The sequence below is a fragment of the Oncorhynchus masou genome, chromosome 20 (assembly GCF_036934945.1).
Source record: "Oncorhynchus masou masou isolate Uvic2021 chromosome 20, UVic_Omas_1.1, whole genome shotgun sequence".
Taxonomy (NCBI): Eukaryota; Metazoa; Chordata; class Actinopteri; order Salmoniformes; family Salmonidae; genus Oncorhynchus; species Oncorhynchus masou.
The window spans coordinates 10,792,883-10,812,095 of NC_088231.1; the positions used below are offsets into that span (position 1 = coordinate 10,792,883).

The following is a 19,213-nucleotide window of genomic DNA, read 5'->3' on the forward strand; positions in this document are numbered from 1 at the left end:
TGAATAGGAGATTAGATTTGTAATAAGCAGTACCGTATTTCAAAGAACAGGGCGCATACCCTTTTCAATTTACCACACCCTTTGCACTATGACCCCAACCCATAAAATCCTCTCTTCAGTGTAAACGGAAGTGAACAGTGACCAAGAACATTTTCCACGAAAGCGTTTTTGTTATTTACACGTTTATTAACACCATGGACCTTAAAATATGACTAATTTAACTGCACAGCATTACATTAGTTACCTCAGGGAGTGTTTAATTCGCGTTGGAGGCAGGAGTTGGTTGATAGCTAGCAAGCGTTACTTACTAAATTGAATTGCTAACAATGGCTAACTGTATGGTTTTTCACACTCAAATAGCGTCCATCATGGAGGTGCTAGCAAATGCAGCCGTGGCAGAGATCTGTAAACTCGTAGACGACGACTATGCAGTGTTTCGTTTGGAAATAACTCAAAGCCAGAAAGAAAACAGGGGATTGCGAAGGAAACTACAGCTACTGGAAATGAAGGTGGCACGGGAGCGCGTCCTCGCCAGTCCCAGTGGTGTCAAGATCCTTGACCGATGCAGAGGAATGGCAAGAGGTACATTTTGCAGGCTGAGCAGTGTTAATGTTTGATCTGGTCTAGTCATTTTGACAAACATTATTTAGTCTTGTAAAATATAAGTCACATTTGTCGTTTGAATGATTTTAGTCTAGTTATTGTCAACTAAATGCCTTTTCATTAGTCACATCACATTTGTATTACCTCATTAACCTATAGTTATAGTTACTATAGTAAACAAATCACTGACTTCCATGTACACATACATAGTCTTGGCCTACCAACATTTTTCTGCACAACATCCTATTTTCTTCCCAACAGCAGAAATATGACAAACATATCCAGTGTACAAAACATTAGGAACACCTTCCAAATGTTTGCCCTTAGAACAGCCTCAATTTGTTGGTGCATGGACTCAAGGTGCCAAGCTTTCCACTGGGATGTTGGCCCATGTTGACTCCAATGCCTCCCACAGTTGTCAAGTTGGCTGGATGCCCTTTGGGTGGTGGGCCATTCTTGATACACACAGGAAACTGTTGCGCATTGCCTTATTTATTTTACAGCATATTGGGTGACAGTCATTCATATTCCTTTCACCCAGCTCAATGTAACTTTGATAGGTTTCAGCTACTACATGATTCTCAAATTTGCCCTATACCCATCATGAGGTTGCTACAACTTAGCCTAAGAATGAAAGTTTAATGTAGGTGCACAGGTCGAGAGAAACATTTGAGTTATCAAGGTGACAGACCGTGACACATTCAATACCGCCTTGTACACTCTTGCCTGCATCTAGCTGATCTAGGGTGTAATCCAACAGTCGCAAACAAGAGTTTCTATTGTACAAATTCTGGTATGTTTATCCTCGTTATGTTTTCTTCCGTTTCAGAAAAGTTTTTCAACAGAATCGGTGGAATGAATACACCCCTGATCACACGCAAACACAGTTCACTTTCATAGCAGCCACATATAAACAGCATAATCACTGCTCGTTAATTTCTTAATTTCTTCTCGCATCTACGCGCTTCGGTTGCGGGCTTTAGTGCACAACACATCAGCTGTCTGTGACCCAGGCGACAAAACATTTCCAAGCCTAACGTTCATATCATAATCGCTACACACAGCCTACATCGTCAACTTAGCTACTAGAACCATCACGTTAGTAGACCCACTACAATAATGCAGTACAGTTAGCAAGCAGTTTAGCAGTTACACAGGTGGGCCCCGGCAGCATTTTTAAAGTTGGGAGCAGTATGTGTTTGTGGGAGAGAGACAGTGTGAGTGTTACAACTGAAGAGTAAAGGTTTTATGCAGTGTTTTCCCCTTACTGCCACAATGACATGCAGATCATTATGCATGTGTATTCCTGATGTGGGAATATCAGTGACAGGTTTTTTGTGGAACACGTGCATAGCGTTTAGAAAAACGGGAACACGCGTTGGAGGGGACGGAGCGAACTGGATGCTAGGCCACTGAATTTTTCTGCCATGGTATTGCGATACTTGGCCTGGTATAATTTGTAAAATGTTGGTATCGCGACAACACTACAGCTTATAGGGATGAGGTCAGTGACCTGGAAATCTCTCCCTCAATGTCAGCAAGACAAATGACCTGATCGTGGACTACATAAAATCGAGGCCCAGAATGCCACCGTCTTTATTGACGGGGCTGTAGTTGGAGTATCAAGTAACTCTATGTCCACATCACTAAGGAATTATCATGGTCCACAAACACCAACCCAGTTGTGAAGAAGGTATGAAAACGCATCTTCTCCCTCAGGAGACTGAAAAGATTCGACATGGGCCCTCAGATCGTACAGCTGCACAATTGAGAGCATCTTGACTGGCTGCATCACCGTTTGATATGGTAACTGCTTAGCATCAGACCCAGAGAGGAAGAAGCCCAACTCGGAGGAACATCAGTCTACCTCCAGCAGGTGGCGTTTGATCATTTTCGTCCACCAAGCAATGAGTTTTGGTAGGGAGGTCAATGATAGTGTTGAATTGTGTTCAGGCTTATTTGTGTTATGGCTTAAATGTTATGGCTTATTTGCTACGTGAGCATTATTTGATCCATTAAGAGCTTCGTAATGCTTAAGTTGTTACGAGTGTAAGTACGACATGACATACCGGGACTTTGAGAAAAAACATTTTACATCGGAATTGTCTCGAGTTGGCTATTATTGTCATGAGTTCTAGTAGAGTAGCTTGTTTTTGTAGTTTTTATTAACAACAAATCAATACATAAAGCATATGAGGGAACCCAAACATACATAGATTATAAACAATCGACAATCGAGCTAGGGGGTACAATATCACATTACAATTACACAAGGACCTTAAGGGACATACATATACTTAAAATTCTAACAGCTTTTTTGTTAGTAGAGCATTTAATCGTCTTAAAATAAAGTTCAATTTATTTTTGTAGGGTAAGAAAATGTGGCTTTCTGTTTGTAAATTTACACTTGTGTATATGAAATTTGGCCAAAAGAATAATGAAATTAATTACATTGTTTCAGCTAATTTATATTGTATGTTAAGAATCCTAACAGTACATCGCTCCACAATAGTGTAAAATCTTCATAAATGTGTTCAATTATAAACCTACTGATGTCTTGCCACAGTTTTCTTACATGCATACAATTCCAAAAAAGATGCAACACTGTTTCTGGGTGGTCATTACAAAAGGAGCAATTTGAGTTAACGTTTTCCTTAAATTTCTTCATATAGTGGTTGGCAGGATAATATTTTTGAATAATTTTAAAGGAAACTTCCTTAATTTTGTTAACAAGTAGGTATGTGTGTGGCAACACAATAAATCCATTCCAATAAGGCATGACATAAGGTGTAGATACAACATCCTGCTGAAGCAAGGTTCGTATCGATCTGTTGTTGAATGGACCAAAAGAGAAACTAATCTTTCCTACCGATGAGTCAACAGGGTCAATAGAAGGTAGGCTCTGAGGGTCAGGTCTTGACATGTTCCTGAATAACATAGCAACACCTGAGGGAATGGCATCTAAAACAATTGCAAAATCTTTAGGTGTTACAGGGACCTTGTAAAGTGATAAGAATTCCTTATAACTGAGTAAAAGACCCTCTGCATTTACCAGTTGGCTCACCAATAGGATATTATTTCGGAACCAATATTCTAAAAACAAAGTATTTTTATACAATATATCCCAATTATTCCATATATAATATCTGTGTGGAGAAAAATTGTGCTTATAAATTAAGGACCATGATAAGAGAACCTGCCTATGAAAAGCAGAAAGTTTCACTGGAACTTTGTCAATATTATAATTGCAAAACAACAAAGTTAAGGCCACCAAAAGTAGAGAAGATATGATGAGGAATAAAATTCCATGTGACACATGGAAAATAATACATCAATCAATAAATAGTATATCAATAAGTTATGAGCAGTGTTACCTTACATCCTTGCCAATTCTAGACAGTGTCAATAAATATATTGTTGAGCATTGACAGTAGCTAATCCTAACCACCTGTTTTTCCCCAATCACTCTCTCAGGTGAAGGACATCTCACTGGAGGCCACAGGAGCTTTGTGAAGCAAGCGGGACACAATACATGGAGAGATGACCAACCAATCACTGTTGATGAGGGGAGTGAAACCTCAACCCAGCACGTAATTGTGATCGAGGTTAGAGCGCATTCCCTACGACATTGTTATCCAATTCAACTCATGTATCGGTAATAAACTCCTCTCTTCATGTGTCAGTCTGAAGATGCAGAGGCTGCAGGTCCTGGAGAATCGTCTCTGGTCAAGCAGGAGGGGTCTGAAGGAGAAGAGGACCCATGTCACAGCAGGGACATCCAGACTGGAGCAGCATCTGGAGTGCCCCCTGTAGCCACGGAGGACCCCACATCCCCTACCCAGTCCAGGATCCGACACAGCATCACGGAGGTCAGTGGAATGCCGAACTCCGCCCTCAAGTTAGAGACTGACACCAAGACATTAACTGAATCACACAGGCTACTACACACAGGAACTGACCACAGATCAGACCCAGAGAGACTGGGGCCACTTGGTTGTCCTCCTGCTCCCGGTTCCGAAAACTTACCGGTATTTCACCAGAGCCAGAAGACTGTTCATTCCAGTGAAGATGGTGATGCGTTAGAAACTGCCGTTGATGATCCGTCTTGTTCTTACTCTACAGAGCTGGACCCTGGCAACATATCCTTGGGATTAGAGACACAGACTAATCTGTCGAGAGGGGACTGGAACCGGTACAGTAGTAGTGTGTACTCTGAAGGGTGCCTAGATAAGAAAGGGGAGGTTATAGTCATTGATGAAGTGACTGTGAAAATGGAGGGCGACATTCCTCTCACATGGAATGCAGATATTCACCTAGTTGACAGACACTCACAAGGCAGAGACTTCTTAGATTACAGGGAAAGTTTAGAGACAATTCCAAATAATGTGACCCACTCACCTTTACACACGCTCAGGAATCAGGACTCCGTGTCCACATCGATGGGGCCTTCCGATTCCCACAGTCTTTTTGATCAGGTATTGAACTCAAACGACAGCGCTGGAGCCCAGGCTCAGGGAGGGGGAGCAACATTAGACAGTAGTAAAGAGAAACGGTTCCTCTGCATGTTCTGTAACAAAGGCTTCAGCTGTCCTCAAAAGGTAGAGATTCACCAGAGATTCCACACAGGGGTGAAACCCTTCAGCTGTAACCAGTGTCACATGTGCTTTGCCCAGACTGGTGACCTGAAGAGGCACCAGAGGGTCCACACAGGGGAGAAACCCTACAGCTGCCCCCAGTGTGAGAAGAGGTTCTCCCGCCTGGACAAGCTGAAGATGCACCTGAAAGTCCACACAGGAGAGAAGCCGTTTGCCTGTACGCACTGCAGGAAGAGGTTCTCAGAGAGGAGCTACCTCCGGATACACCAGCAGAAAAACCATTCCACTCTATAGCTTCTGAGGTTTAGATCAATCCCTGCATTAAAGAGAAATAATAATTTGTATTGTCAGCAGAAAAGATCCACAGATTAATTTGGAATAACAAGAGTAACAGGTTTCGGTGTTGAATATTCCTGGGTAGAATATTACATCCAGAAATTTTGGATATAGAAGCATAAAAAGTCTATTACATATTGTGTTTGTCCTGTATAGGTAATATGATGTTCACAAATGCCTATTTCATTACTTCCATTAAACTACTTTTTTTTTTTTCTTCCCCAAGACACTTTTAATGAGAATGAATTATGTTTAAGTCTATGCAGATTTTTTGTATGTGTGGTTTTCATATGGTGTATTTAACGCTTGTTTATTTTTAATAAACACAAAATGGGACTTTTAATTCTAAGACTTTCATTTAAACTGTCTTTAGTATACATCACATCTCACCCTATTCTACATACACCCAACAGCACTTTATAACCAATATACCTACACATACCCACACAATAAACACCTACTGTACATGTCAAAATAGTTTAGTCAGGTGTGTCTGACTTTTGACAATTTTTACCCACATTTATCTCCTTTCAGTAGGAGCGAGAGGAAAAATGACTACCTGTCTTTTACACAAGAATCACTCTGAGCCCTCAGCTGGCCACTTACGCAATGTGGTCGTTTACGCTCATTCTTCAACATAAAGGTGTGAAACTACGTCACAATGCTGTAGACACCTTAGGGAATACGTAGAAAAAGGTATCTGGTTGATATCCCTTTCAGTGGCTAATAGGGGTGCATAGGAATACAACAGTTTCAAAACATGAGTCACTTCCTGATTGGATTTTTCTTAGGCTTTCGCCTGCAATATCAGTTCTGTTATACTCGGACAGTATTTTAACAGTTTTGGAAATGTTAGTGTTTTCTATCCTAAGCTGTCAATTATATGCATATTCTAGCATCTGGTCCTGAGAAATAGGTTGTTTACTTTGGGAACGTTATTTTTCCAAAAATAAAAATAGTATTGTGGATGGGTAAACACTACGTTTAAAGTGTGTTTATCGGTGTACATACCTGAGGGAGTGTATATCTGTGTAATTTGTACCACCTCTCTCTTCCAGTCAGGAGGAGGGTCCAGAGGTGCTGCTGGTGAAGGAGGAGGGGTGTAAGGAGGGGAACCCTGAGGAGACCATGGTCATGTAGGACAACCAGACTACACCTCCTCCTGAACCCACAGAGGAACCAGCTGAGCAGCACAGGACCACACAGTCTCACAGAGGATTTTCCATTTCAAGCCCAAATATGTCATACTTTGACAAAAATAAGGACCTATTGAGGAAAATCGTTGTACAACATCATGGTAAGCTCTGGCCGTCGTATTTCAGCAAAAAAAATGTGCATTTCTGCTTTTGTGGATTTGTAAGTGTGGGACCATGTCTTTGAATTATCAAACCATTAAAGAATTTCAAATAATGAAATCAATGTACACGTTGCATAGTGTGAAATCAACTAGCATGTTTGCATAGCAATCCCTATATCAGATTTCTTGATCCAACATCCTCTCACTCTGTGTCTCTTACAGTGGAGGATGGGAAGCCTGATCTGCTGTTAGTCAAAAAATACAATATCTAAGATTGATTTTTGGTATTCATCAGTCATAAAAGTGTAAGTAATCGCTCAGCACTACCCACCAGCACCACCTGAAGGGGCACCAGAGAGTCCACTCATGGGAAGAACCCTACAGCTGCCCCCAGTGTGAGGAGAGGATCTCTCGCCAGGACCAGCTGAAGATGCACCTGAATTTCCACATGGGAGAGAGGAGCTACCTCAGGATACACCAGCAGAAAATGCACAAAAACCATGTATAGAGAGTCATTTGACATGTAATGTAGTACTAGTTAGGACTGTTGGTTTTGGATGTAGTAGGGAACTGGATGAGGTGTACTGAGGAAAGAATGAGTATGATGAGGCAGAGTAGATGATATGGTGATAGTTGGTGTCTGTAAAAATGCTTCACTGATGAAAAGTGACAACCTTGTCCTGTTGTTTGATGCTGGTGATTTATAATGAGGAAATGATAGTGCCTTAATTCATGTTTACTTGACAGGAAGTTAAGATAAAGAACATAAAGATGTGTGTAATGTTATATTTTTTACAATAACATCCAATGGCTGCATATTGTTAGGTACTTGAATCACAGTCATAGAGATGGCCTTGACTGTGGTTAACATTTTACCAGGTAAGTTGACTGAGAACACATTCTCATTTACAGCAATGACCTGGGGGGATGAATGAGCCAATTGTAAGCTGGGGATGATTAGGTGACAATGATTGTATGAGGAACAGCTTGGGAATTTAGACAGGACACCAGGGTTAACACCCCTACTCTTACAGTAAGTGCCATGGGATCTTTAATGACAGAGAGTCAGGACATCTGTTTAACATCCCATCTGAAAGACAACACCCTACATAGAGCAACACCACTTCTAGCAGCATCTGGTCTCCCATCCAGGGACCAACCCTGCTTAGCTTCAGAAGAAAGCTAGCAGTGGGATGCAGGGTGGTATGCTGCTGGTCATGTTTCTGTGTACGACAAAGAGTTTCTTATATAAACCTTTATGCTTTTCTGAAATTGGCTGGTCACAAACCCTGGCCCCGGATCAGCACCCTGGATCAGGAGCCGTCACTCTTCCTTCCCGAGTCAGGATCAGGACCGAACCACAATGGACAGAGACTCCACCACCACACAGAACACAACCAGTGGACAGGTGGACTGAACAACCTCAGTCCTGGTGGTCATCAGAGAGACAGAGGCTCCAGTCTGCAGCCCAGACCCTTATCTTTTCAGTGCAGGGCCTGGGGCTGATAGAGATATACCCTCCTGTTCCTATGATACAAACACCACAGTATCCATAATGAACAGAGCAGGTCACCCTGGGCTTCAGCCTTCAAAGAGTGGTGGGAGACCCCCCTGGTGATAGTCTAACAGAAGTCTGTCTTCTCCTTCAAGGTCTTGTCTAATGCCTGGTGAATGGGTCTAGCCTTCCTCAGTGCAAACTATGTTACAAGAACTTCTCCTTCTAGAATAACCTTATCAGACATAGGAGTGTCCACAAAGGGGAGAAATCGTAGCAGTGTGGCTTGAGATGTACGCAGGGGATGTCTGAGAACCATTCTTTAGCTGACATATTATAGTTATCATGTGAAGTGTCTTAGGGTAAGAGTTTTTTCACATTCTCAGATGATACAGACTTGTTGTTTGGTGTGCTGGCATAACCGAAACACTGTCATTGAAGTATAACACTATATTTTCCCTCAATTTGGTTTTGCAGATGTTCATAACAAATATACCCCAACATTATGTGGTACCTGTTTCTTTATGTACCAAAAAATGTAAAATAGGTGATCAAACCTGTTGTCCTTTTGTTATGTTGACTCTGCTTGTTTATCATTTAGAATTGAAATTGGCCTTGGTTTCAATGCCTTCCTCAAACATAAAGGTTTCTGTCCTTGCCACTGATTGGATGTAGCCAGCCATTCTTGTCAGGTAATTTACGGTAATGTATCCACCACACTTGTAGTGAAAGAACGTGGGGTGGCTATCGGCAGACGAATCACAGAGACCAGCTGGCTGTATACACGGGAGAGCTGATGGCAGTACTGTTGGCCTTGCAGTGGGTGGAGGACATGAAACCGGACAGGGTTGTTGTGTGTTCTGACTCGTGTGCAGTATCGGTGAGTAAAGTCCTTCAGATCACGGAGGAGACATGACATGCTATATGTGGTACTCCAATTCATTCCCGGTGAGGCAGATAGGTGTACAGATTCGTTTAGCTTGTGTCCCCGTGTGGGGGTGGAAGAGAATGAGGAAGTATATGTGCTAGCTCGACAGGCCCTTAGGAGAGAGGAGGTGGAGGTCCCCATGAGGAAGGCAGAGGCTAAGGGACTGATATGAACAGTGGTGGTGCAGAGATGGCAGGAGCAGTGGAACTGCTTAGAGACAATAAGGATAGGCATCTATTCCAAGTAGGCTACAGAGGAAAGCCGGGGAGGACGGCAGGAAGAAACAGAAGAGAGGAGGCGGTCTTTACAAGGCTAAGAGTGGGACACAGCCGGCTGAATAAGACATTAAGGGCTCTATTTGAGATGTGTCCTTAAAAACGTTCACCAAATTGCCAATTTCAGGCAGCCAACTGGAGATATTTAAGAGTGAGAATGTTACAAAGGCATAAATATCATACACATGAGGCAGATGCGGTACGGCTCGAATTTTGCGATCAGGTGGAAGACGGGTTCCCCTCTCTGGTCAGTCTCCCCAGAGAAAAGGAGAGGGCAGGGACCGTGAGAGGCGGACACCCTCTGCTGCTCTCTTCCTCCCTCCGCTCAGACTAATGCTTTGTTCTAAACAACTGGGAACTCGGAAATCTCAGACTTCAGTTCGTTTAAGACAGCTGGGAACTTAGACTGGGAAAAATAGTTTTGAACGGTCATTCCATCTGTCGAGAAGGTGGAAAGCTTTAAGTTCCTTGGCGTACACATCACTGACAATCTAAAATGGTCCACCCACACAGACCCTCAGAAATTTTTACAGATGCACAATTGAAAGCATCCTGTCCGGCTGTATCACCACCTGGTATGGCAACTGCACCACCCGCAACCACAGGGCTCTCAGAGGGTGGCCCAACGCATCACCGGGGGCACACTGCCTGCCCTCCAGGACACCTACAGCACCCGATGTCACAGGAAGGCCAAAAAGATCATCAAGGACAACAACCACCTGAGCCACTGCCTGTTCACCCACTATAATCCAGAAGGCGAGGTCAGTGCAGGTGCATCAAAGCTGGGACCGAGAGACTGAAAAACAGCTTATATTTCAAGGCCATCAGACTGTTAAATAGCCGTCATCAGCCGGCTACCATACAGTTACTCAACTGCAGCTTAGAGGCTGCTGCCCTATATACATAGACATGGAATCACTGGCCACTTTAATAATGGAACACTCGTCACTTTAATAATGTTTACATACTGCTTTACTCAACTCATATGCATATGCTGTATTCTATTCTACTTAGAATTTAGTCAATGCCACTCTGACATTGCTCGTCCTAATATTTATATATTTCTTAATTACATTCTTTTACTGTTAGATTTGTGAATTGTTGTGAATTTTTTGATACTTACTGCACTGTTGGAGCTAGGAATACAAGCATTTCGCTACACCCACAATAACATCTGCTAAATATGTGCATGTGACCAATAAGATTTGATTTGATTTGAAATCAGAATTCCAAGTCAGAAACTCAGGAATCTTTCTAGAACTCCGACCTGAAGATCACGGACATCATGATTTTAACTTGTTTTTTACGAGTTCCCAATTGCCTTGAAAGCACCATTGCCATTAGATGCAGGTCCCATCAGTAAAATAAAAAGCCAATTATTTAAAAATTATTTCAACTTATGCTCAGCAAGTGCTACACCACCTGATCTATTTTTGAGCTTCAGTTCTAAAATATGATATGGTCTGAGAAGAACAATATTGGCAGGCCAGGCATATTGCCAATATGCTGTGATAATGTATTACAATGGCTTGCGAATGTATTCACCCCCTTGGCATCTTTCTATTTTGTTGCCTTACAACCAGGAATTAAAATAGATTTTTTGGAGGGGTTGTATCATTTGATTTACACAACATGCCCCCCCCCCCCACCAAAGTCAATGCTTTGTAGAGCCACCTTTTGTAGCAATTACAGCTGCAAGTCTCTTAGGGTACGTCTCTATAAGCTTGGCACATCTAGCCACTGGGATTTTTGCCCATTCTTCAAGGCAAAACTGCTCCAGCTCCTTCAAGTTGGATGGGTTCCGCTGGTGTACAGCAATCTTTAAGTCGTACCACAGATTCTCAATTGGATTGATGTCTGGGCTTTGACTAGGCCATTCCAAGAGATTTAAATGTTTCCCCTTAAACCGCTCAAGTTTTGCTTTAGCAGTATGCTTAGGGTCATTGTCCTGCTGGAAGGTGAACCTCCATCCCAGTTTCAAATCTCTAGACTGAAACAGGTTTCCCTCCAAAATGTCCCTGTATTTAGCACCATCCATCATTCCTTCAATTCTGACCAGTTACCCCATCCTTAGCGATGAACAACATCCCCACAGCATGATGCTGCCACCACCATGCTTCACTGTGGGGATAGTGTTCTCGGGGTGATGGGAGGTGTCGGGTTTGCGCCAGACATAGCATTTTCCTTGATGGCCAAAAAGCTACATTTTGTCTCATCTGACCAGAGTACCTTCTTCCATATGTTTGGGGAGTCTTCCACATGTTCTTTGGCGAACACAAACATGTTTGCTTATTTTTTTCTTTAAGCAATGGCTTTTTTTCTGGCCACTCTTCTGTAAAACCCAGCTCTGTGGAGTGTATGGCTTGAAGTGGTCCTATGGACAGATACTCCAATCTCCGCTGTGGAGCTTTGCAACTCCTTCAGGGTTATCTTTGGTCTTTTTGTTGCCTCTCTGACTAATGGACTCCTTGCCTGGTCTGTGAGTTTTGGTGGGCGGCCCTCTCTTGGCAGGTTTGTTGTGGTGCCATATTCTTTACATTTTTAATAGTGGATTTAATGGTGCTCCATGGGATGTTCAAAGTTTTGTATATTTTTTTATAACCTAACCCTGATCTGTACTTCTCCACAACTTTGTCACTGACCTGTTTGGCGAGCTCCTTGGTCTCCTTGGTTCCGCTTGCTTGGTGGTGCCCCTTGCTTCGTGGTGTTGCAGACTCTGGGGCCTTTCAGAACAGGTGTATATATACTGAGATCATGAGACAGATCATGTGACATTTAGATTGCACACAGGTTGGCTTTATTTAACAAATTATTTGACTTCTGAATGTAATTGGTTGCACCATATCTTATTTAGAGCTTCATAGCAAAGGGGGTGAATACATATGCACAGACCACTTGTTTATTTTGTTTTTGAAACAAGTTACATTTTTCATTTTACTTCACCAATTTGGACTATGTTGTGTATGTCCATTACATGAAATCCAAATAAAAATCAATTTAAATTACATGATGTAATGCAACAATGTAGAAAAAACGTCAAGGGGGATGAAAACTTTGCAAAGGTACTGTAGGCCTACTGTAGGCCCCCCACTGTAGGCCCCCCATCCAACTCAACGGGGCCGCAGTGAAGAGGGTTACCCGGCGTGCACATCACTGACTAGCTGAAATGGTCCCTTCACACAGACAGTGTGGGCTATAGACTCACAGACACACACATGTAACATGTTTTATGATGCTCACAAGCTACACAAGAGTTGTTTAAAGGTAAGGGGTTCTTCTACATAGAAGATCATGGAAAATTATACTGTAATAAGCTCACTTTTTTATTTTTTTATTTTTTCACCTTTATTTAACCAGGTCGGCTAGTTGAGAACAAGTTCTCATTTACAACTGCGACCTGGCCAAGATGAAGCATAGCAGTGTGAACAGACAACAACACAGAGTTACACATGGAGTAAACAATAAACATGTCAATAACACAGTAAAAAAAAGAGTATATCCATTGTGTGCAAAAGGCATGAGGAGGTAGGCAAATAATTAATAATTACAATTTAGCAGATTAACACTGGAGTGATAAATGATCAGATGGTGATAAGAGTTATGGTTTTTGTCATCTTTCAGTGGAATGCTGGAAGCCTTATTTCTAACGGTCTGGATTTGAAGAAATATGTAATTGATTTAAAGATCAAACCTCTGATGTGATATGAATTCAAGAAATGTGGCTTAGACCACATCTTGTTTTTATTATTCCTGGTTATTGTTAAATCAGCAACAGCCCCAAAACATCACTACTCTAGAGGAGATCTGCATGTAGGAATGGGCCAAAATACCAACAACAGTGTGTGAAAACCTTGTGAAGACTTACAGAAAACGTTTGACCTCTGTCATTGCCAACAAAGGGTATATAACAAAGTATTGAGATAAACTTTTGTAATTGACCAAATACTTATTTTCCACCATAATTTGCAAATAAATTCATAATTTTTTTTTTCTAATTTTGTCTGTCATAGTTGAAGTGTACCTATGATGAAAATTACAGGCCTCTTTCATCTTTTTAAGTGGGAGAACTTGCACAATTGGTGGCTGACTAAATACTTTTTTGCCCCACTGTATATCCAACAATGATTTGTTTCTTGTTAGGATGAGATTTTTTTGATGACGATGTTTAACTGGGATGTCCGTACGGTGTCTCGAAGAGGATGAATCGTATGTTGGGAAAAGTTCAATCAGAGTGACCAGGAGTGGACTTAATTAATTTTGTGTCTGTGGAACAGAGGGAAGAGGGCAGTGGGTCTCACAAGAATCGAGTCACCCGAAGTATCGTGCATTGAACTCCGGAGTCGTGTGTCTCCTGGGTGTCGATGGAAGGTAAAGATGAAAACCTTGTAACAGGAATCCCAGGTGTGGTTAATGCCTGTCGCTTGACCTGCATGGTGGAAGGAACAATGGAAGAAAGTTAGTCAGTTCTATAGTTTTTTGATGATGAGCACCTCCCTACGCATGTGAAGCTGGGGTATATCAGTTACGCAGTAAGAGCTTTTGTCTCCAAAACATTACAGTGTAAAAATTGTAAAGGATTTGGACATGTTTCAAATGGGTGGAGTATACAGATTGGGGTGAAGAATGGCCTTGTTGCAATTGTGGTTGGGATCATGGCCCAAAGTTTGTGGAGTGCCGTGTAAGGGTGAAGGAGGTTGAGGTGGCAAAAGTAAGGGCGGTACATCAGAGCTCCTATGCGGTGGCAAGCAAAATAATTGAGTGAGCAAGTGAAGAAGAAATGGTAGTTGATGCATCAATATCCATAGTCAATAGGCCTATTTGTCAACCAAGAGAACAGGACATGCTGTATGTAAAGAAAGTCTATTTTTTTGGCTTTCATTGCAACTGTGATAAACTCCAAGGCTCAAGTAGAAAGGAACTCATTGTGACTAAGACAGGGAAAGTATCTGGGTCTTTTGGAATTCACAGTGGAAAATTTACAAGGGTTATTGGTGATGGAAGATGTGCCACCCTCCCAGGCTCCTGTGCCTGTGAAGGGATCAGACATGGATTATTGATTTAAACAGATGAAGACATGAGCATGTTGAGTGATTTTTGGGTAGTCGGTATGAGTATTTTTATTCACATTTTATTTAATTCCGCACAGTTGGTGGCGACAATACACCCTTTTGCGTGTAGTTCGACATGAAACCCAAAGAAGAAGTGTAAACGAAAAGCGACCAAGAACAATTTCCACGTTCGAGTTTTTGTTGTTATTTATACGTTTATTAACACCATGGAACTCAAAATATGAGTAATTTAACTGCACAACATCACATACTTACAGCACTTGGCTGACAGATGTTATCAAGGTAACGCTAACAGTATGGTTTTTCACACTCAAATAGCCTCCATCATGGAGGTACTAGCGAATACAGCCGTGTCAGAGATCTGTAAACTCGTAGATGACGACTATGCAGTTTTTCATTTGGAAATAACTCAAAGCCAGAAAGAAAACAGGGCATTTCGGAGGAAACTACAGCTACTGGAACTGAGGGTAGCACGGGAGCGCGTCCTCGCCAGTCGTCCCAGTAGTGTCAAGATCCTCGACCGATACAGAGGAATGGCAAGAGGTACTGTACATGTTGCGGAAGGCTGAGTTTACGCAGCCTGTCGCAGCGTTTACCTCTGCACATGTGTTCAGATGTGTTACCCAGAACTGGGTCTTGGTAATTTTTTGGATAGTAAGTTAAGTAATTAGTAATCTATGTAATTGCAATTTTGAGCAAAGACACAATATGATATTCTAACCAGATTCTTATCAGATTCATGATTTACTGCATTTCCTATTATTAACTCAATGAAAACATTGTGATGTATGAACATAATACATTTATCAATAAATAGTATATCAATAAGTTATGAGAAGTGTTACCTTACATTGTTACCAATTATAATCAGTGTCAAATCTGTCAATAGTGTACAATATACTATTGAGCATTGACAGTAGCTAACCTAACCATCTCTTTTCCCCCAATCACTCTCTCAGGTGAAGGACATCTCACTGGAGGCCACAGGAGTTGTGTGAAGCCAGCGGGACACAATACATGGAGAGATGACCAACCAATCACTGTTGATGAGGGGAGTGAAACCTCAACCGAGCAAATTATTGTGATAGAGGTTAGTGTCATAGTATTACATCAAATGTGGCCAGTTTATTTCAGAAAGGCTCCCCTCAACTATTCATTTGCTTACATGTACATCTGGATTTATCTGCCATAAGGGAGCTTGTGAAACCAATTTTACTCATGTACTGGTAACAACCTCCTCTCTTCTTGTGTCAGTCTTCAGATGCAGAGGCTGAACATCCTGGGGTCAAGCAGGAAAGGACTGAAGGAGAGGAGGACCTACAGCAAAGCAGAGACATCCAGACTGGAGCTCTCCCTGTAGCCACGGAGGACACCGGCCCAGCACAGTCCAGTACCCGACACAGCATCACTGAGGTCTGTGGAACGCAAACGCTGTCCTCAAGTCAGACACGGACACTGAGACTTTAAATGTAACACACAGTCTCTTACACACAGGATCTGAACACATATCAGACCCAGACAGTCTGGGTCCATTGGGCTGTCCTCCTGTTCCCGGCTCAGAATACATACCAATATTTCACCAGAGCCAGAGGACGGTTCATTCCTGTGGAGATGGTGAGGTGTTGATGACCCTTCTTGTACTTATGCTACAGAAATGGACCCTGGCAACGTATCCTTGGATTTGGAGGCACAGACTGATCTGTCTAGAGGGGACCGGTACAGTAGTAGTGTATACTCTGAAGGGTTCCTAGATAAGAAAGGAGAGGTTATAGTGGTAGATGAGGTGACTGTGAAAGTGGAGGGCGACGCTCCTCCCACAGTGAATGCAGATAGTCACCTAGGAGACAGACACTCACAGGGCAGAGATTTCTTAGAATACAGGGAAAGCTTAGAGACAAATCCAAAACGCTGTCACCCACTCCACTTTCCACCCGTTCTGGGATCGCGACCCAGTGTCCATGTCAATGGGGCCTTCTGATTCACACGACTGCGCCCTTTTGGATCAGGCATTGAACTCAAACAACAAGGCTAGAGCCCAGGCCCTGGGAGGGGAAGCAACATCAGGCAAAAACGGGGTGAAACTCTTTAGCTGTACCCCAGTGTCATATGCGCTTCGCCCAGGCTGGCAACCTGAAGAGGCACCAGAGGGTACACACAGGGGAGAAACCTTACAGTTGTTCCCAGTGTCACATGTGCTACGCCCAGGCTGGTGACCTAAAGAGGCACCAGAGGGTCCACACAGGAGAGAAACCCTACAGCTGCCACAAGTGTGAGAAGAGGTTCTCCCACCAGCACCATCTGAAGATGCACCTGAAGATCCACACTGAAGTGAGGCCATTTGCCTGTACGCACTGCGGGAAGAGGTTTTCAGAGAGGAGCTACCTCAGGATACACCAGCAGAAAAACCATTTCACTCTATAACATAGAAAGTAACCATTCGACTCGATAGCTTCTGACGTTTACATCAAACACTGATTTAAAGACTCATATTAACTCTCATTGTTGTCAGCAGAAAAGATCCACAGATGCATTTGGAATAATGCGAGCAACAGATTTCAGTGTTGAATATTCCTGGGTAGAATATTGCATTCAGGCATTGAAATGTACATATTGTGTTAGTACTGTACTGTGTAGGCCAGTGGTCACCAACCTATTCTGAGTCAAGTTCATTTTCACTGATCTCTCGCTCAGATTATTTTGAAACATTACTTAACAGTTCTGTAGGAATGAGGTTTGTGCAGTAGGCCTAATACATTATCACAGCATATTGAGTACATGCCTGGCCTGCCAATATTGGCCTTCTCAGACCATATTTCAAAACTCAAGCTTTGATTACAAAATAGATCAGTTGGTGTAGCAAATTGCTGAGCATAAATTGAAATGATTTGTTTATTTTATTTTACTGGACTGGTTGTCATGGTGATTTCAATACAAATGGGAAAAAAGGTGGTCAAATCAGGATGTCAGTGATTTTCAGGTTGGAAAGTCAAAGGTCTAGATAGATGCCAGAGTTTCTGACTTGGAATTCATGACCGTTCAAAACATTTTTTTCCAGTTGGATCTCAATAGTTCCCAGTTGTTTTGAACACAGCATTAGTCTCAGTGGAGGGCGAGAACAGCATAGGTTCCACTTCTCACAGTCACTGCTGTAATGAGTGTGCTGAGTCAAGAAGCAGGTTCAGGGAGTGAGTGTTGGAAATCTTCCTCTGCTTTTCAAATATGAACTCAGAACAGGAATAGCTTCTACCAATCAAAGGTTAGAGAGCTATTTTAGTAACCACATCAACTGCTTTCATTGAGCTAACTTCCCACTTATGTAACTTTGTTGGTGACGTTTCCCTGGTTACCATAGCAACATCTGATCTCACTTTGCATTGATAGCCCTGCATACTCGGTCTGTTAGAAGTGCCACAATTATCGTTTTCTACAGAAAAGATGTCACAAAATCATTTAGACCAGTACACACACACTTCTTCCACAAGGATCTGCTGTCCAGATCGACAAGCCCATCTTGACGTTGTTTCATGAGAGAGGGTATGTACAGATGATACAAGCTGCTACCACAAAAAATAATACCCTGCTGGATCCAGTGTTCATTTCACGACCCTAAAGTTGCTTCCATTCAGATGTGCTGCAGAGATACTAAAGCTATCACAACCCAGTGTATTGCATTTTCACTTCAGACATCTCCCAGTTATGAATCTTGACCAAAACATTGGTATCACATTCACTGCTTGCATTAGTTCTGTCTTCATGTTAATATAAAAAACAAAAGTCCAAATAAAATAAACGATCTACATTTGCATTTAAAAGAATGAATCTCAGATGTACAGTGTGCTCTGCTCAGTTAACTGAAAGGTACCCCAAGGGAAGGGCTTCCCCATTCCAGGCACAGCCTAGAGAGGACTTCATGAACATCCAGCTGTTGTCAAAATACATTGTGAAATAATTGTTTTTTCATTTACTTAGCTTCCACAATGCCTTATTCTCTTCTCTATTGTTACAGTTGGCATGTACTGTGGTATTCTAGTAGGAGACTGTATACAAGTCTAGTAGTCAAGAGTAAATATTTCTGATGAAATGTGTGATCTAATTGCCCCACAATCCAAAGTAATAAGGTTGACATAGTGGTATATCAAATTAATCAGACCAATTATTTTACAACATTTAACTTTGACTATAGTTAACTGCTTTTAAAGCAGGTAAAGCAAGTCCCACAATTTTACTTCATGTAAAATTACCATCTAGCTATTATTATTCTTTAGCACTCTTACTCCTCTTACACCATTTAAGATAGAAACGCCATTCAAACTTTAAAACAAGTGTTTGATATATTTTCTACTTTTTAAACTATTAAGCTTTTTGTCCATCTACTTTCATGGGATTTACACATCATTCTAAAGGGCCCATTGTGACATGACTTCCAACATTCAACTTTTGACACAAATCAACTACTTTCCCAACAAGTTAGACAATAACTTAGAGCGAATGAAAGAGATCCAGAGAGGATGCGTTTTTAGAAAGGTTGGATTTCTTGCGTTTATTGCCATGGTGATCAACTGCACTGCACTGATGGAGCGGAAATCCCTGAAATCAAAGATAGATGTGATAATTG

General features: G+C 42.0%; 1 protein-coding gene across 5 annotated transcripts; it reads left to right on the forward strand.

The window, feature by feature from the left end:
• The first annotated feature begins 79 nt into the window (after window positions 1-79).
• Window positions 80-7,869, forward strand: LOC135506958 (zinc finger protein 3-like). 5 transcript variants are annotated; one of them, XR_010450586.1, is made up of 5 exons: window positions 80-582; window positions 4,078-4,208; window positions 4,287-4,472; window positions 6,593-6,831; window positions 7,054-7,869. XR_010450586.1 is itself a non-coding variant. In XM_064926398.1 (4 exons), the coding sequence occupies exons 1-4, from the start codon at window positions 327-329 to the stop codon at window positions 6,638-6,640; spliced, it is 621 nt and encodes a 206-aa protein (XP_064782470.1). In that variant the 5' UTR covers window positions 80-326; the 3' UTR covers window positions 6,641-7,006. The 5 variants fall into 5 exon arrangements, 3 of the variants coding, with proteins under 3 accessions (XP_064782470.1, XP_064782471.1, XP_064782468.1); XR_010450587.1 differs by having other exon boundaries at window positions 7,166-7,868; XM_064926398.1 differs by lacking the exon at window positions 7,054-7,869 and having other exon boundaries at window positions 6,593-7,006.
• Window positions 7,870-19,213: the final 11,344 nt, after the last annotated feature.